This window comes from Furipterus horrens, unplaced genomic scaffold, assembly GCF_987537825.1.
Source record: "Furipterus horrens unplaced genomic scaffold, mFurHor1.1.pri manual_scaffold_2, whole genome shotgun sequence".
Lineage (NCBI taxonomy): Eukaryota > Metazoa > Chordata > Mammalia > Chiroptera > Furipteridae > Furipterus > Furipterus horrens.
Window position 1 is genome coordinate 83,170,070 of NW_028327172.1, and position 20,234 is coordinate 83,190,303.

Here is a 20,234-nt window from a genome sequence, read left to right on the forward strand (position 1 = left end):
ATGTCGTCCACGCTGGTGAACAGAAGGTAAAACTCTTTGTTCTGATAAGTGAAATAAATCTGGGACCACAGCCTGGCACCTAGGGCCCACTCATTTCTTTCTGTCTCAGATTTCCTAAGTGAGGCCATTGGGGAGAGCTCTTCTTATTCTCAATTCATATACAGAATTCATCATTCTTTGCAGTAGCCTTAACCTGACAATTTGATACCTTGACAGCCTTTGGTTTAATATTTTGCTTTAAGAAATATGGCCATGCAAACTGCTATCTACAGGAAAACTGCTTAGCCACAGCAGTTTGCAAACTTGAATTTTTACCAGATAGTTCATAAAAATTATTTCCCAGAAAACAGTTTTGTAAATTAGCTTTGTAGCATTGTTGTTTAACTTTATCCAGCAGTTCTAAAAACCACAGTTGCTCTAAAATGAGTCATATTTCCATGAAAATGTGAAAATATATCTTTTCACAACATTGAAACACGACAGTGAGAAATGTGTCAATTGCAAAGGTTGTATTTGCTCAAAACCAACCAGAGTGCTTCATTAAATTCATGCCGATTGAGGACTTTCTGAAATGAGAGACCAGAATTTTGAGTTAGAGCAGTTTGGCTGTGGTTGCTGAGGCATTGCTTTTCAAGAATGACCGTCTCCCAGCAGGGGGTGGAAATCAAATGCTGCCTGGCAATTACCATGACAGGAGATCTTTCTGTAATCAAGAAGCACGTGATTGACCCTTGAAGCAAAGGAGTTAAAATTATAGCCTAATTAAGTGCAGAGCAGTGACAAAATAATTAGTTAATATTATGACTGTCACAACCTTGTGAAAACATTTCACGCTTACCATAAAGAGAAAAGGAAGCCTCTGCTCACAGCTTTCCCCAGTAAAAGCAAACACCTATTCAAAACCTGTCCTGGGAGTCATACGCATTCTGTTCTCTTCTAACTGAACATTTTTCCTTCCAGTCACAACTTGAGACACATACAGGCTGCACTGATCACAAAAGCAGAACTAACACCAATAACTGCCCAGCGTGCCCCTGCATGCAAGGGGTCCCCCTTTTGACTTCACTTCTCTGAAAACTGATTGGGCGACATCCACAGGAGCAAAACCACCAATAGCTTGTCTCGCATGTTCTTTGTTCCTGGTCTGTCCTTCCGTTGCGTTCCCCCCACATGTGTGAACCTGTGTGTGTTCCCTCCCGCTCACTCCCACACGGACCACCTCTGGGGACTTCGGCTCTCTAAATGCAGCCACTGTGTCCCAAGTTAGTCCCGTTTACATCCAGACTCCTGGTTAGAGGTCTTGACCAGGGCTGTCCTTAGTTCCAAAAAGGAAATGTTCTATATTTACATTGTATGAAATTAAGTAGAAATGTCCCCAAAGGAGGGAAACATCTTATCATATCTTTGACCTACTTTAAAAAGTATACTAATCTGTGAGTCTTAGGACAGGGAATGTTGGGAGCCTAAGCTTTTCTTCACTCCGATCCCACCCTAAATATTGTGGTTTCATTATTTCCCTAAGGGGACCATGCTCTTTTAGACTTCTGGTGACTGCTCAGAGGCTGATATACTAGGACAGAGCCTGGACCTTCCCTCTGAAATCTTAAGTGTAAGCAGATGTTGGGGTGAAACCTATTCATTTCTCTTTTAAAAACAAGTTGGGTCATTTCTGGGCAATGCTGTAACTCAGACTGAAGCAAAGCTCAGTGTTAACAAGGTAAAAACTAATTCATCGTGTCCAGACATTTTAAGCAATATTAAGAAATATTTGAAGATGTTTCCTGGAGTTGCCCTAGAAACACACCTTAGCAGAGGTCTTAGCTGTCAGTGAAAAAAATGTTGCCATTACTAAAAATTCACTTAGAACCTGCAGCATTCCAAAGCATGATTACCCCTCATCAAACCACAGCCTGTCTGTGACAGACCCTCTCTTGCCAATTGCAAAGGGACCGGCAGAAGACTGTTATTCAGATGAGCAGCAAGCAGCAGGGAACAGTTTCTAATCATAAAACTTAAGGGAACAGAGAAATCAGAATAAAATTTACAGAGGAAGAAAATAAAGCTTAGATAAAGGCTGTTATTGCCTCCCTTCTCTGGACATTAATAAGGGTTTAAGGTGAGTAAGGCCTCAATGAGGAAGGTTTAAGTTAATGGGGAGTGTTTCTCGTGGCAGTGGGTTGTACACCCAACAACTGATGAAATCCAGTGTTCCCTGTTCACTACAGACCCCCCCCCCAAATTGTATGGGGTGCATTTAACATGTGCTGGATGATCTGGGCACCCTAGGTTCCCACCCACCGTGTCCCCTGAGCCCAGCAGCACTGAGTTAGAAGAAGGGAGGAGAAAATGGTCATTGGCACCATGCCCCAGGGTCACTTGGCTCCTGAGCCTCCAGAGCTTTGCATGTAGGGGTTCATGACAGGGCAACTGTGGACCTGTCCAGAGAGTCCAGGAATGGGTTTGCTGTAGCGAGCTAAAATATCCCTGATATGCAGTTTATTTTTACTACAACATGTGTAACTGCAGCACCTGCTTCCTCCACTGACTCCATCAGCTGCTGAGGAATCTATAACTGGCACCCCCAACCCCACCAGCATGTGTGTGAAGAGAAGCCCCTGCACCCCTCTGTCAGTGTGCTGCATGTTGGAGCATGGACCCCTCCCCACCCGTTCATAATGACCTTTTTTTTATTTAGCTACTGACACTGACTCGTACTAGGACACGCTGATTCTGATGAACTAAACTCTTTTAACACCCACTCTTCCTTCTTAGATTGAAAACATCACTAACCACCCCTTCCACTCCCTCCTTTATTTTTTACAGCTGTGTATCTGGAGTGCCCCGGCCTCTGGCAGGTCGACATAGACCTTTCACCAGGGGTCTGCTCTCATTGCCTTTATTCCCAAGGATTGCCTGCACAGGTGGTTACCAGGGTACAGAGCTAGCATGAGGGGCCTGAAGAGCAAGGCAGTGATGGGTATCAGCCCAAATCCTGTGCGCAGGATCTGGGCTATGAAAAGTGCCGTGTCCCAGGGTTTCCTAGAGTGAGGCTCCTCCTGGGAGCCTTATACTTAACAAGTAATCTAATGTCCATAAGATAGTGTTGAACATGTGTACACACCCCCACCCCTTGTGGCCTCAGAGGCGGGGACCGAGTTAATTGTTGGCGATAGCAGTCATTTCTGTCACGACGCCATAACCATAGGCCATACTCATGGTTAGATTTTCTTTTTTGGATGAGGAAGCAAAGATAATTGATCAGTTGATCCACTGGTATTTTTATGACACCCATGAGAAGGGAATTGGTATTTTTGTGGTCTGGTCCAGCAAAGTTCATCTGTTACTGGTTAATTTGTGTTTGGTGCCGCCATTCTCCTCCCTGCCCCTCCCCCAGCACACACACTCACATCCACAATTTCTGAGAAAACTGAGGCTGGAAGGGATTGATGAACTAGATGCCTCCATGAGCTTGGCGCAGAGCTAAGCATCCTTTCTCTGCAAAGCCGTGCATTGGCCACGCCCACAGCCGCTCGTTCTGTACCCCAGCATTCCCTGGAGCCAGGGACCAGGACGTCAAAGGGTCAGGTCACACTATCACAAGCAGACCCTTAACAATCCAGAGAAAAGAGCTCAGAAGAGTTACTAGTCAAGTGTACTTGACTCCCAAGACTTGAATTGGGGGAGCAATGCCTAAGACAGTTGATTCTCCTGTGTGCACTGTCAGCAGCTCTTTGGGATGTCAGGAAGCATCCCTAGAATAGCAAGGTGGGTTGTGAAGGGGGGTATCAGGAGAGTTGGAGGGTCCAAGAATGTGTGGAGTGTAGATCGCACTAGGTTCACTTGCTTGGCAGCTAGGGCAAAGCACTGGGTCTAGGAAGGAGAGTTAGTGGTCTAATAACTCAAAATCCTGATTCCCTTACGTAATTTGCTGATCCCCTAAGGACCAGTCAAACTTCTAACCTCTTGATGTAATTGTAAATATTCCTGAGTTGGTAAAATTAAATAGGCTTCATAATTGAACAGGTAAACCATACATTTTGGACTTTTTCAAACAATCAAAAGGCATACACAAATTTCAAATTGCTTGTAAGAAATGATAAACAAAAGGGAATAGGCGTTAGAATAAACAAAAGAAAGAGTAATTTTAATTCCAGACAATCCTATCTGACAGAAAGAGAAAAAAGATTCTAATGCAGCCCCTACATCCATCATTGGTTTCCTCTCAGATGCCCCAAATTGCACATCCTTGTGGGGGAGAGAGAGCGAAGTGGATGAAGGAAGATCCAGGTTGACCCATCCTTTCTCAGGTGTGCCTGTTGACACCTTAGCATTTCATTCAGAAGATATAACCCCTGGTACTTGGGCTTCTTTGAGTAAGAAGTAATATACCGTTTTCCTTCTAAAATTCACAAATGCCCCGGGCTTGCTCTAATTTCTGTTGTGGAATTCAGATATCCAGCAGTAGTTTTCTGACCCCAGAGCTTTTGCTGACAAGGGAAAGACACGAGGCTGACTCCAACTTTAGGGCATAGTAGTAACACAACAATTACAAAGAAGAACCTACAATCTGCATGGCCAGAAATATACATTTCAACTACTGTTTCTAAGGGGATTCAGAGGATCCGCCTGTAATATTTCTGACTGTATGTGGTCTCTGTGGTGCATTCTTTTTTTCTTACATACATAATTCACATCCTTCTAGAGAATACCAGAACTGCTTAATATTTTATATTTGTTTTTGGCATGGTTTATTTTTAAGGTACTGCTGTTGTAGTCTTTACATAAAATATTTGGGGAAAAATATGACTGATGGCAGAAGCTGAACTCAGAAGGTGTAATTAACCCCAGGGGTTTTCCTAGGGCAACCTGCCGATTGCTGCTGAATTGCACGCCAGCATTTACAAATAATTACAATATTGGTTTTTCTGAAATTACCCATAATGATTTCAATCAGAGCAACCATCTCAGAACAGAGTGCACATGTGGACCATTTGAATAATCTTCACTGATGTGTTCTATAAAGCACTGAGCCTTCTGAATGCCAGGACCCCATTTCTTCAGCCTCAGGTCTCCTCTTCCCCCCCTTCCCCCCTCATCTGGCACTGGCTGGAGATTTCTTTTTGCAGAGAGCTCAGGAAGTACTGTAATTTCTTTACTTCTTATCTAATCTTTAAAGAAATGGCTGGCAGTAAACATTTGAAGATGCATAAAACAATTGATTAAACAAATATTGCTCTTCCAACATCTTTATATGCTTATAAGAAGTTACATAGCTACAAAGTTGGTCAGAATCCCTATGAGGTTAATTGAAAATGCACTTCCTTTAGAAATATTATCATAGGGCCCCTCCCCAGCATTTTTTAAAAAAATTGATTATAACTCAGGTTTTTCATTTGGTAAACAAAACCTTGTATTATTCACCGCTGAAACTCCAAAACCTAATAGACTACCTAGTACACAATAGATATTCAATATGCATTTGTTGAATAACTCATATTTAAATCATTCTAAATAACACATCTGAATAATATATGATATAAAATGCTCTAAATCCTATGAGAAAGTAATACATATCAGATTAACATAGTTGTCACTCAGATAAAATGAAAGCAAGTTAGAGTGTTCTAAATTTGGTAAATGTTACAATTATGTTCTAACTGTGGTGTTGTTTCTTGTGGTTTCTTTGTGATCCCAACTATATTTTTTCTGAAACAAACTCAAAGAGAGGAGAGTACCCCTTCATCAGGGCTATTGGTTTCTACAGGGATTCCTTGGTGAGACTTTTATTCGCATCTTTGAAGAGACTCAGGGTCTCTTTTCAAATATAAGACTTTTTTTTGAGTTAACTTCTTAAAACATTTTATTTAGAAGAACAACTCTGTGCCTTACAAACATAGAATTGTTGGTTTTGGAGTGAATTTTCCTAAAAAGGGATGAATATTATATATTTTGTGTTCTGTCTTGTACAGTGTCATAAAAATAGCCATGGTGATCTTGCTAGTCCATCCTAGGGCAGTGACCTGCCCAAGGCAATAGCTCCCCTGAGCTCTACACTGACATCCTTAGCATTCAATTTAAAGGGACCTTCACAAACATCAGAGACAGCACCTCTTCTAAATAGATACTCCCCCAAAGCAGGGCTCATGTTTGGCAGTACTCGCTCTGCCTTAGGAGCCCACACTGCTCGAATCTGAAAGGAAATAATGAGAAAGGTGCCAGCACAGCAGCCACATGGATTAATCTCTGTTTCCCTTCCAAGGAGACTTTGGGGAAGGGCTGGGTCCTTGCCTGGTGGGTGTGTTGGAAGGACCACTGATGCCACCTCCTTCCATCCTTCTTATGGCAGATAGATCATTCATCACAGAGTCAGTGAGTGCTGCAATTCTGAATACAGTAAAGTATAATGGTGAGTGTCTACCTCCATTGAGTCTCAGGTCCCCAGCCACCCTGGTCTGCCTGGGATTAGGACTGGGTGTGCCCACACCTGGAAAGTCCCACACTAACTGGGTGAGTTAGTCACCCTAATTCAGTCAGAGGATAGAATCTGTCAAGTTCTACAGTGTCTCCTTCCTCCATTTGTTCAGCATGGATGAGTCACACAGATCTGGCCTACTCTACAATGTACTTCATGTAGAGTTTTTCTTTAGCACTGGATACTTATGATGATATAAGACCTAACTGAATTATTGTCTGAGACTTAGAATGGTCCAGAAGAATTTGAAAAGCATACATGCCTTGGTACTCTCTAACCCAAATTTCTAAATATTTTCTACTGCATAGTTGGGGCCAGTGTCTACCTAGTGACATGAAAACAGGACAAATCTCTGCCTGAAGCCCCTTTATCTTTTTATTCTTGTTTTTCTTTTTCCTTAATTACTGGTTGAAGAAAACAAATAACATTAAGGTTATGCATCTTCACTGTTGTAGCATTTATGTGTGCCCATTACTGCTACTTCTCGAGCCTAAACATGCACACTGATTACCGTGGGATCTTGTTAAGGTAAGAGTCTGCATTTCTAACAAGCTCCCAGGTGGTGCGCACACTGCCAGCCCAGACTGTGTCAGGGCTCTCCACTCGCATTCTCTCTGGTTTGTCTTTGTCTCAAAGGAAGAGCAGGACACAGGGCCATTGTGAGGTTCCCAGAGTAGCTGAACAAGGAGAGTGAGCTAGACTGGCCCTGCCAGCAGCCTCCTTATAAGTGGCCGAAGGTACACTTTTGTCCCAAACCTAACGTCAAGCCTTTCCTGGCTCTTGCCACATGTCTGTGATTCTGTCTTCCAGAGAACAAGCCAGGACAGCCCACCCAGCAGGTGACTGTTAATAGGCTCTCCGGAATGTTCTGTCTGAAGCCACAAAATTGATAGTTCAGGGTTCCCAAGTGTGTTAAATCTTCATTTAACTTTTTGTATCAGATGTTTTCTCACCTCATTGCTTCCACCACATACTAATGAAATCGTTTCTCTAAAAGTAAGTCAGCGTCTTACTCCGAAGAGCCATCCCAGCCCCGATAGTCTATCCCTTACAAGCTCATCTTCCCTCTTAACCTTGGACTCAGAGTGCTGCAAGCTGAGCGCATACCGCAAATAAAGGGAAACATCGACCTTTTCTAGCCGAAGACACTTTTTTCTCTCCTTCTACACACACACACACGCACACACACACACACACACACACACACACGCTGAATTTAATGATTGTTACCTTAATCCAAGGTGTCAAGGATTATCTTTCAGTCAGTTGAGCCCCAAATGCAGGGTACTTACAAGAAACTTGCCTGTGGAAAATTGTGCTTTATTTAATCACCACTGGAAACTAAAATTATTTTTTAATGAATCTAAGTTTTACCACTTGGATATCCAGGGAAGAAACTGGGCTGCTTTGAAAAATTATTATATGCCTGTAAGCTTTCTCCTTAAATGCTTCCGTTTTCCCATATTTCAGGCCATTGTTCAAAATATCAGGCTTATAAAAGTTAAATCTTCAGTTGTAAGAGCAGAGCAGCTTGAAGAAAATCCAAGTACCAGTGAGAGACAGAAAAGAAAAAAGAAAAAAACTGTTTCCAGAAAGATGAAAGGACTGCACTTACAGGGAGGGTGTTCCCCAAAACATTCCTGAAAGGTGTTAGGTTTGGGCTAAGTCTGAGGCATCTAACCAGATCCAAAGTTTTATATTTATTGCTTTTTAACCATTTGAATTTCTGAGGAAGCAAAAGAGCCCAGCCCCGCCCCATCACTACATCCTGTTCTGATGGACTGGACTTTCATTTTGTGGAGGAAAATGTCATGTGAATGAACTGGCTGTTTCAGGGGAACCCAGCGCTCCTAAGCTCGAAGGGCAGATGGGAGAGGATGGCAACTCTATTAAGGTGAACCTGATCAAGCAGGATGATGGCGGCTCCCCCATCAGGCACTACCTGGTCAAGTACCGAACGGTGAGTTGTCGCCCCTGCCCCAGCAACCCCAACAACAGCATGCAAAACACGGGCTGGGTGGGAGCTGGGCAAAGTCACTCTGTGCCTTGGGCCTTGGTGAGGGTTTTAAATCTCCAGACTAACCTACAGCTGTTAGTTCACATCCACACTGGGACGATTTTAAAACCTCCAGAATGACTGTGGTGCTGACAGTCACCATGACTGATTTTTCTGCTTCTTGAACTCCTGTACAAAGTTATTTTGCCATTACCCAGTACTTCTAGCAAATAACATACTGATATCTAATAATTGCTCCCTTACACACAAGGTACTATGATTACAAGCATTTTCTCTCCACAAGACCCCTATGAAGTGGGTCTTATGATTATTGCCACTTTACAAAGGAAGGAAGGGCTTATGGCAGCTACTAAGTGCCTGATCTCACATAGCTGGACCAGCTATGGGTGGAATCCAGGTCTGTCTGATTGAAAAGACTGGGCTAGTTCCCTCACCTGCTCTTTACCTCCACCTGAGCAGTTCTAATCTTGCTAACAATAAACTTGGCCCTAACTAAGCCTTTTCTTCCTGATCAGCTCACCACCCATCTAAGATTTCTATCATTACACCTTTCATCCCCAAACCCCAGTTGAGAATCTCTCTCTCCCTTTTTGGTTTTAGAATGACACTTGACCACTGCCAACCACAAGCAATTGCTGAGTGATTTAGAGGCAGTGTCTGACCACTGGGAATAGTCTATTGCTAGGGTTTCTTATAGTAGGAAATAATGAACCACAGAGCAGTTGCCTTTCTTCAAATAGCCCCCAAGAAAGGCGTTTTCCAGGAAGTTTACTTATTCTCCCTCTGCCTTTTGATCAGCCTCTGTTGAAGAGAAATGTGAGCCCTTGCCACTTAATTGCAGAGCCAGGAGTGAGCTGACAAGGGTGGAAGAGCCTAAGTTGACCTCTTGTAGGCCCAGCCCAGAGGCAGCAGTGTCTGAGAAGCTTCCTCACCATGGAAGCCAGGACTGGAAGTGGACAGTGGGGTGGGGTGGGATGCCTCTGCCTGTTGTAAACACTGGTGTGGCCCGGACAGACGTGGGATCCAGTTCCAGTTTCACCACTTACCAGCATGTAACCCAAACACATCATACGATCTTCTAAAACCTTCATTTCTCCTTTTGTGAAAAATGGGAACAAAATAGCTTAACCGGTTGTTATAAAGATTAGGTATAATACAAGCAAAGAACCTGAAATGTACCTGACAGTTGGAGGCCTCTCTACATGATAAATATAGTAATTACTACTAAGGTGCTGGCTAGGGCTAGAAATACCTCCCATAAGAGGTCACCTCAAATGCCAGTTGCCAGAAGAGTCACTATCAAGCAGGTCTGAAGTAACTGGGACAAACACTAAGATTGCTAGATTTCAACAACCTTGAACTTCCTCACTGTTCCACTTCAAAGACTCAATGTTTGCTAAATATCATTATTACTATATATTAATATGTCTTATGTAACATGATGATTGCTTTATTAAATACTTGCTTTATATTCTGGTTGTCCCTTTTGTAATGTTTGCCAAGGAAGAAGCTTTTCAGGGAAAAGCTTTCATGGGAAAAGACAGCTGAATTTCTTTTTTTTTTTTTTTTTAATTAAAAAGGGACCACATGGTAGCATATACACAAGCTAACATAGCATGGTCTGCTTCCTGGTTAGATGCTAAAAAAGCGAGCATTCCCCTCTACCATATTGCCACGGTAGTCCATGGCCATGTCACCTTCCTAAAGGCAGGTATTTGGGTCTTTGTTGGATACAAATCATTTTGTCTGGAAAGAAGGCTTTGCTATAAGATAACTCTTCTCCAGCCTCAGCCATGAGCTACACCACCTTCCAGACAACACTGATGGCATGTTCTGCTCTTCCGAGGAGAAGCTTGTCATTTAGAAAACATTTATCAAAACTCTGTGTGTGCCTAGCCTACACCTCCCCAAAGACTGTGAAGAGGTGGGCTGGGTAAGCGATTGTGAAACCATCTGAAGACTTCTCAGGAATCCTGCCAACCTCCTTCCATACTGTTGTGTTAGGAGGTGGTCACCTACCAGTGGCTTGATAAACTCCCTCTCAGAACACACTCATTGGTGAATGTATGCGGTAAAACTGGAAAGAGTATTGATGAGAAAAAGGGGCATGCACCTGTAATTCCAGCTGCAACTTTTGCCCTGTGTAGTTCTCTGCTAAGCTGAATGCCCTTTCCTTGTGGACACTCTGAGTGCCCCAATGTTGGACTTGACAGCAAAATTTACACCTGAGATGCCTCCAGCTGCAGTTGTAGAGACTAATTACACTGCATGGAATAGAAAAATCTAATTCAGTTCAACAACGTTTGTTGAGCTCCCCACTATGAAAAGGACGGATCACTGCTTTGGGGCCACATGCACTTCGTCCCAACCAAGACTGCCTCCCATCAGTAGGGGTCTGGCAAAACCCTTGCAGGCTTGTTTTTGGGATATAATGAGAAAATGTGTGGAAAGCCTTTAGTATAGTGCCTGGCACATAATAGGTGCTCAATAAATGGTAGTTTTTATTTTTAATAAACTGGAATCTATTCAGTGTTTCTGTGTCAGAGAAGTGAGGCACACACCTGAGTGTAAGCAGCATTCTGAAATCAAACAAGCAACATGTTTGCTTTATTGCTTTTCTAGGACTTACTTATGCATATGTGCCCAACATTCCAGAGTATAGCTTGGGGGGATGGGCAAGGATAGTGCTTGGGTCCCTGCGTTCCCTGAAGGTGATGAGGCATTAAAGGGTTGGCCCCTTGTCACACTGAGATCTGCCACTGTTTGTATTTGCAAACATGTAAGGTTGACCCCCTGACCTGTATAATCCTTAGGGTTTTTTAGTGCATGTGGCCCCAGAGCAGTGATCTATCTGGAATTAAATTACTGTTCCTTTTGTTTATTCTAATTCCTATTCCCTTTTGTTTATTATTTTGTGCCAATAGTTATTGACTCCCTTAGGTTCTTCCTGTTGGCTACCAGCATTTTCATCTAAAGCTTCCTTGTGTCTTGTGTTCTTCCCACCATATTCCCCTAGCTCTCCTCTGAATGGAAACCAGAGATCAGGCTCCCATCTGGCAGTGACCACGTCATGCTCAAGTCCCTGGACTGGAATGCTGAGTATGAGGTCTACGTGGTGGCTGAGAACCAGCAAGGAAAGTCCAAGGCTGCTCATTTTGTGTTCAGGACCTCGGCCCAGCCGACCGCCATCCCAGGTATGAGGGCCTCTGCTTTCTGTGAGTTTCCCGCTTTGAATTAATGCACAAGTGCTGCACCTCCTAATGTGCCTGAACAACCCCTGAAAACTTGCTTGCTTACAGCCATCCTCATGACCGGTTGCCCATGCAAAGCTTAGTTTTGCTTTGTACTTATCTGTGCAGTGGGTTGAGATGTACTGGACTTGCAGGAAGGCTTGGCCAAGCATCCCGGGCAAAGGTCCTGTGTCACTTGGCCTTGAAGGACTGATGCTAAGCCAGTCCTTGGGACCCCTCAGATGGGAAAAATGCCAGCTCCAGCCACACCTTGGGAGCTTGTTAAATAAGGTTCCTTTTTGAGACCTTATCTGCCATTTAACATTTCATATGAGGATCACATAACTGTTCCTGGGTGCTTTCTATCTGATGCTTGCTTACCTGCACAGCCATGGTCCAAATCTCTTCTCTTTGGGGACCCCAAGAGAAAGAAGACATGGTGCCTAGTTAGTTAAAAATTCTACCTGCCTAGGATCTCTTCAATTGAAACAAAAGTTAAATTGAACCACTTGAAACAGCAAGTGGAGAAAGTAGATAATGGAAAATCCCATCCCTTAAAGTCAATTCAGTCTGCTAGAGATCATGATGGGAGCAGTTCTCCTAGGAGAAGCAGGTCTGTCTCCAGGAATGCAGGACCAATTCAAGTGCGAGAATAAAGTGAGAGTTCTGCTTTCTGGCCCAGCTACCTTGCCACTGATGGCCAGTCTCCTCATTGACCAAATCCCTCAGAGCACACAGAGCTCTCCAACATCACATTCTGCTTTTTTAGACAAGCCAAATCCCCTCCACAGGCAGGAGAGGTGGGCATAGAACATATAGCTGCAGCCTGTCGGAGGGGACCTGTAACCTCTGCCATGTTCAAGTGTGGTAGGAAGAGGTTCTGATTTCCCGGTGGTCTAGGTCTGGCCCCTATCTGCCTGTCCTGTTATAGTGCTTCTCTGGGATCTCAGCTCAGCCGTCACAATTGTCCTTCTCAATGGAAGAGAGGCCAGAAAGGATGTGGGCTGCCTACAACAGGGCTCTCTGTATGAAAGTGGGTTATTCAAGCAGCAATAAATGAGATCAGTGTGTGGTTCCCAGTGGTTGGCCATGCATGAATGTGTGTGTCAGACGAACGTGTGGGGCCTCCAGAAGTTGGCAGGTGGGTCTGAAGCCACAGATCAGAGCGTCGATTGGTCCTGCCCTCTGCATGGTCGGGGAGAGCCTTAGCACATGCAGGGTGAGCATGTCTCTGCAGGCATGGCTCAGATGTTCAATGTCGAAGGCAAGGCAGCGGGTTTGGCTGCAGAAATGCTCTCACAACAGCTTAACATAATGCCTGGATGGAGGTGGGCCTGCCAGCCTCTGCCCCTTCTTTCTTGGCCTACTTTGGTCAGTTTTTTTCCTGGAAATCCACAGTATGGTGTGAGTGTCCAGATCTCCTCGGACTTTAGGGGACATTGAGGAGCAGGGGGAGTAAGAGGCTTGAATAACCCCTTTGCAGCGAGACAGATTCCCGATGGCGTTTGTTTCCAGGGGTGAGACCCCATTGGGCAGGTGGCCTGGGCCTGCTGTGTTCACATGCTGGGGTTGGAGAAGTTGGGGGAGTCTGTGTCAGATGCAGAATTTATGGGAAGACCTTGTCCTCCAGAGTCCTGCTTGCTGGAAATGTCACCGTCCTTCTTGTTAATTATCCAGGAGTCCCATTAATCCAGAGAGAGTTGGAGGCACTGCTTACCACACTAGGGGACTCTCTTGCACAGGTCTAAGAGGAGGTGGCTCTGCACTTAGGTTGGTCTTACCTAGCCATTGCATTTGGACCTGAGACAAAACCCCCGAATTTTATAAGACATACATTCATGGTGGAATTCTGCGGTCAGCCAGGTCATAGAAGGCGAGGGGCGCAGAACTAGATTCTCTTTAACAGCACTGTGAGTAGGGAATCATTCAACAGGAAGAAGAGTTCAATTTATGGTTGAAAAGGTAAACCCCTTCCTTATGCACAGTTTGCTACACATGCTGCAGTGATCAAATGCATCTCTGCCCCTATGTGTAGACACTCTAGTGACTAGAAGGCTGTGGGTAGGCTCACTGACTGCATCTGAAGACCTCACCTTAGTCAAAGTGCAACACTCTCCTAATCAAACTCTTGTATTTTACTATGGAGGCATCTGTTCTCTCACTTTAGTTCCACTTGCTCGCTGACCCCTAACCCCTAAATTCACCCTGCTGTGCTGCTTCTGGCCTTGCTGAGCTTCGAATTGGCCTGATGGTAATAACACTGCACTGAACTCTTCTCTAATCTTTGTCAGTTTAATTTACTAAGTTGAATTAACCTTTGATTCTTGCATTTTCTGTATTTGACCTAATTTTTTTCTTTTTATCTATTTTTTTTTCTCTCTTTCTGTCTCTACCTTCTCTTTTCTCCCCGTCCCCGTCCTGCATCTGTCGTCACACATATCACCTTGGACGTCACTGGGACATCCCCACTGCCACCTTTGTTTTTAAACAACCACATTCTCTTTGGGGACCCATTGCTTGACACCTGCAGCGACTTTGGGAGGCTCCTCTGCGTCCTACACCTTTGTCTCATTGCTTTTCTCTGCAGTGACTCTTCTATTGCTCTGTTAGGAACCTAAGAACACAAAAAATTAAATTTGCTTAAAAGCCCAGTTCCTATGAAAATGATCAATATCCCCTTTGGAAGAATCGCTACAGCACCTCACACTCTACGTGGAAGAGGAAGGTTTGGCAATTGGAGAAAGCCGGACCTCCAGACGTTTTACCATTTACGTATATTTTTGTGCCACTTCGTAAGGAGTCCCCTGCCCCCAACACTTTTAGTGGCAGTACAAAATATTTGGGAGCTCTTTTCTTTAAACAGTATTTTAAAAGCATTATGGCATATTTACAGAGAGACATTTTTGAATATCTGCTACTTATTGTATTTTTTGTTCTTACCTGAAAATGATGTAGCAGAAGATTTCTGAGTACCCCTAAAGCTTGCATAAGCTTGTTAAAATCCTCACGTGCCCCCCCATTCTAACCCCATGCTCCTCCTTTGCCTCTCAATACGTAGTTGCCTTTGCTTGCATTTCAGTACCCAGGGTAAGGGAGCCAGACGACTGTGAGCATTTTGATGACATGATGGCAAATTAAGTCACCCAGTTGCCCATGCAGCAGGAGAAATTAGATTTGATGCATATTTACTGGGGCTGATCAAACATTCTGGGAGGCACTCTGGTCCTGGTACTATAACCAGTACCCTGTGCTGGCTCTGTGAACAGGGCCACCCTTTAATGTGCCAACACCTGTCAGCTTTGTGAGGTATGTATCTCCCAGATGTGGCGGTAGCTGCTGCACAGCTGCAGATCAGCACAGAGCCTCATGTCTTGGGGACTGGGGTTCAACAGTGGCCCACACTATCGCGTAGGTCTGTCCCCCAGGTTGGAAACATCCACTGTGAGCCAGACTCGAGCCGTGCACCCTCCCCACACATGCTCCCAGGGTGGAAAGGGACGGACAGGCCACTCCCAGACTGCCTACCCTAGACTGTTAGTAAACTGGGACCCAATCAGCTGTCATGTTTTCGGAATGCACCAAACCCCCTGTTTGTCAGTGGCTTTAGTGACATTTTAAAGATAGTGAAAGCCAGCTGTTCCTCTGCTGTTGGGGAGTATGCCTCCCCACATGTCCAAGAGAGGAAGTGAGGGGTGTTTGCAATAGTCCCCCACAGAGACTCAGGGTGAGTCTGCTTAGTGGCATCCGTGTGTGCTTGGGGATGGAACATCTACTGAATAAAAAAAACCCTCCCTCCATTATGGTCAGATATCATTCTACATATTTCATCTCTGAGCATCTCCACAGAAGCCTGATTTTTGTTCTTTTTGGTCTCTTTAATTTTTAGTTCTGTTGCTATTTCTTAATGTTCAAAGATGAGCCTTTCCCTTTGGGAATCTAAGTGATCCCATGGTTTTGGGGGTAGAGCTGCCTGTGTCCCTTGCGCTCACAGTTTAGAGGCTCAAGTGCAGACAACAGAGGCCAAATGCTGCCCAGCAGCTCAGGCAGGGCAGTGCCTCTGTTCCGCCTTGGCTGCCTCAGTTGCTTCCAGCCCCAGCTTGGTCCTTTTTGCTCTGGACTCTGCCTCCCCATACCAGGCTGCAGAAGCAGCAAGGTTCCTAGGCCTGAGGCAGAGCACTGAACAGAGGCAGGTGGTGCCTCCAGACCTGCAGTGGGAATCCCATGTCCGTTAGCAAGAGCTGGAGGGAGGGGAAGGGAGGGAGAGATCGGTCCTCATGCAGGTGACCTGTCACTGTCGTCCTGGCTCCCAGCATGCTCTTGATGTCATCTTGGGCAGAACTCATCCAGGAGCACCCACCTCAGGGGTTTGCCCCACTCACATCCCAGGCGCACCCACAGGTGAGGGGCAGCATCAGTGTTTTTGAAGGGACTCTTTGGAGATCTTGCCCGAAGTGAGGAGGGAGGCCTGACATAGCCCTGTCCCCTCAGTACATCCAGACCAGGCAGGCCTCAACTGGAGCAACTTTAGTGTCCATCGCCGTGACCTCATTCATACAGGCCCAGTGTTTGTACTGAGATGCCCTTCCAGAGACAGCGTGAGGTCACACGCACTCTCAATGGACACTGAGTTCTTTGTCATGGCTGCGGCCCCAGCCCTGCCAGGAATCCCTAAGGTCGCAACCCTGAGGGAGCCGCACAGGAGTGAGTAACTCGCTGCCTGTCCGCCCTGCCGCTGCCCCTGTATCCTCTGCTGCCCAGCTACCACGCGCCACAGGGTGTCTCTGCTCATTTTGGGAATATTTATATGGTGGGTTTGGATCATGTTTTTCTACTAATAAGAATGCTAACATTGTTGTGCAGATAGATAATCAGCGAGGCCTTTATGAAGTTTACACCTTTGCATTATTAAAAGAAATAACAGTTCATGTGAACTCTCCAGTGTGTTTTGATTTTATTTGATAATTGTGTGTCCTACAAAATGTCAAAAGTCCTTTCCTTCCACCTCACATTTACCTGCACAAGTCTGATTACCCAAGAAAGCCATTTAAATTGTACCCCAAACTTGAAGCCTGCTAAGTGGAGTTCTGGCAAAGTAAATGCTTTCCTTTCCTAATAAGGAGCAACATGTTTTTCTCAGCTATCCTAGGAGCTGTTGTGGGTCACTGCCTCTTTGGGCTTTCTAGTCCCCAGCAGGCAGGGGAAAGGGAAAGTGCCTTTGCAGAACCAGGAGGTGGTCACTTTGGGGTCAGGGGCACACTCTAGGCCACCAGATACACAACAGCTCTGTAGCAAAGTCTCCTGATGAGCAGGTCTCTTTAAAACTCCATAATAGAGGCTGCACACAGTGACCTTGTGATAGAGAGAATTCGAGAGAAACTTCTCATTCGCAAGCCCTGCTCTGTTTATAATCACACTTAGCTGGCACTACCCAGAAGCCCCCAAGGCCAGCTTTCTGGTTAGCAGATTCCTGGCCTGAGCGAGCAGACGTGTCAGAGGTTTATGAGTAAACCAGAACCCCAGCTCAACAGTTCTGAGAGTCATGGGCTGGAGGGGGCACTTCTGCTGTGCCAAGATCCCTTGGCACCATGACTCAGGACCACCGGGCATCTGTAAATGTGAGATCCATGTTCTCATTTTGAGGCCGTGAACACAGTAGGCATATGTAGGTCTTAGTCTTGGGGCAAGGAAGTTCCCAATCAGGTGCCAACTTCTCCCACACCAGAAACAACAGGAGGTGGACAGTCCTGGCTTCAGACCCTCGCTGTTCTGGTCAGCTCTAATCCCAGAGGTTATGAAGGAACTGCTGTTAAGAAGCACTGTTTGCGTACAGGTGTATGAGCAAGTTTGTCAAGGGATGTCAGGAGGAAGAGCACCCAAAGATAGGCCCCAGGAGATTTTGTCCTTTTACTTTTGTAAAATGTTACGGTGCAGGAGATGACCTTTGTCCTTCTAGTTTACCTGCACTAAACAATTCTGTAACAGCCACCAAAAGCTAGTGAATGTGGGAATGTGGGAATGTGGGTTTGACTTGACTACCTTTTCATCTGTATCCTGCTGTTCCCCTGTTTATGCTTCTTTTTACAAAGGCTACACACATTCTTTCTCCATTTGAGGAGCACCTAACTTCCTCTAGAAGTCTTGGCTCTGAATGGTGAACTGGGGTGGTTCCTCTTTCTTTGGGGATAGTCTTTGTTTTCTCTTCATTCATTTAGTGCATCAGTTAGGTCGATACACCCGGTGGAACTCCACAGTTTATCCTTGGGTGGCGAGTCATAGGAACAGCTGCTACTCATTGTAATACAGGGACAGAAGAGCTGAAAACAGTGGTCCTCCAACTCTCAGATGCATAAGGATCACCTGAGTGCTCCACCAAATCCTGATTTATGAGCCTCATGCCCAGATAGTCTGACTTATGGAATTGAGGAGCCCCAGAATCTAAATTTTTAACAAAGCATGTGGGAGTTCTATTGTAGATGGAAAACCATTATACTGAGGTTTATTTTTCATATAAAAATAACTCACAAGAATCAATGGAAAAAGGTGGGACCTACTGAACGTTTTAGTCCTCCAGGGAGAAGTCTTCAGTCTACACTCTGGGGGAGCTGACATGGGGGACTCTATACCATGTACTACAGGACATTAAAGTGCAATGTCAGGCCCTTATGGTTGAAGAGGACTTGAAGACATTCTGTATCCTGAGCACTGCTCAATGCAGGAGCCTCGTCCAGAGCATTGCAATCTGCCTTCCAAGGGGTGCTCAGCCTCTGCTTGAATGCCTCCAGCAGCAGGGAGCTCACCTGCCTAGGCAGGTCACACTATGCTCGAGTACATCTATTTGCTCATTCTTTCTCATGTGGAGCTGAAATCTGCCCCCAACCCACAGTTTCCATCCACTGGTGAAGCCAAATAGGACTATTCTTCCTTGTGACAACACATCTATAAATATGTGGAGACAGCATTCTCCTCTCTTGGGTAAACACCCTTTCATTTAAAAATGTTCTTTGAACATTTCCTAAAAGTTGGGTATTCCTAGTTGCTGGGGAACCATCAGACAGACAGGGTACCCACTAGGACATTCTAGAGGGCACATGTAAATGAACAGAAAATGGTAAATAGAGGTAAAAAGAGAATAAAACAGGTAATGTGGCAGATTTAGGGTAGAAGTGCCTGAGTAGATAAGAGATGGGGATGGGGTGACATTTGAGCTGAGGTTTGTAGGACAAAGAGCCACCCAGGAGATGACAGGGATGGAATATTCCAGGTTAGGGATCAGCAGGCCCTGAAGTAGGAACAGCAGGGTATGTTCAGCAGGTAAAGTAAAGGCTCAGCCAGCTGAAGCACAGAGAGGGGGTAGGTCGGTGCCAAGAATTACAATGGTGGAAAGAGGGGGAGAGTCTACAGTACGAGTAGGGCCTTTAGGCCAGGAGAACAGATATTACTTCAAATGAAAGGGGAGACCACTGCCCTACTTTTTGCTTCATGCCACAGTTTGAGTCACCCTCCTGGCACTCCCCGTGAATGTGCAGCTGGTGTTGGCCATCAGAAACAGTGCAGCCCTCCCACTGAGTCTGCTGAGCCCAGAGCACAAACTTGATACTTCTTCTGGCTCTCTCTCACACACGGAGAGCAGCTTTCCAGTAGTTTTTTCCTCTTTAGAGATATTAGTCCCCTAAACCATGCATATATATAAACCTCAGAATGTAGAGTATGTCATTGAGTCCAAAAATACATTACCCCACCCCCTCCCCACACAAAGACACACACACAGAGTACTATGGATTCCTTCTTCAAAGTAGGCACTCAATGCCTATTGGGTACTGATGTCAGGAGACTGCAGTGTCTGGAGACTGGTGTCAGGGGATGGAGAGAAAGCCCAAGGCTGATAACTTCTTCCCTATTCAGGGATTCTGCAGATCAGGAAGGCTTACATTTCTTGGCCTTTTGGGGCAAAATGTGTGAGGACTTAGGGAGATAAAGTGGATAGCTTTGTTCTGGTTTAGTGAGCTACTAGGGAAAAGAACTGCTCTAGCTGACCACAGGGACAAGTGGCCAGTTTCCTCCTGCCAGAGCTCAGAGACAGGCTAGCCAGGGCTGGGTCCCTTGGAGCACAGAGCCCTTTGCCAGCCTCAGGGCCTTCCTGGGGGACAGACTGGGGTTTTCAGTGCAGGTTTAGAAGGGACCAGAGACAGCCTGGAGGAGGAAAGGCCGGGAAGCAAAACTAAGGTCCCAAAGGGGCCAGACATGTTTGAGAGCCTGAGGGTCTCCTCCAGCTGAGTCCCAGCTGTGCCTTGGGTAGAGTGAGTGCTCATCTCTGTCATGCTACACTGGTCACCCATACCATGAAGTGAAACTTGAAACAAGGAGCAGTGGAGTGGGACTGCTGCTGGTTGCAGGGCCTGAGCAGAGACCCCTAGAACAGACAGAGGAGTCCCCACCCCAGGGACACATGCTGCATGATAAAAAGAACAATGGGTGGCCTATCTGTGACATCTGTTACCTTGGGTTACATGTTCCA

At 45.4% G+C, this 20,234-nt stretch overlaps 1 protein-coding gene across 1 annotated transcript in view; it reads left to right on the top strand.

The window, feature by feature from the left end:
• Window positions 1-20,234, top strand: part of NCAM1 (neural cell adhesion molecule 1) — a 365,791-nt gene that overhangs the window by 338,856 nt on the left and 6,701 nt on the right. The window contains exons 15-16 of the mRNA XM_090265947.1: window positions 8,308-8,432; window positions 11,506-11,683. Of these exons, the coding sequence (XP_090122073.1) occupies window positions 8,308-8,432; window positions 11,506-11,683 (303 nt within the window). The remainder of the gene's footprint in view (window positions 1-8,307; window positions 8,433-11,505; window positions 11,684-20,234) is intronic.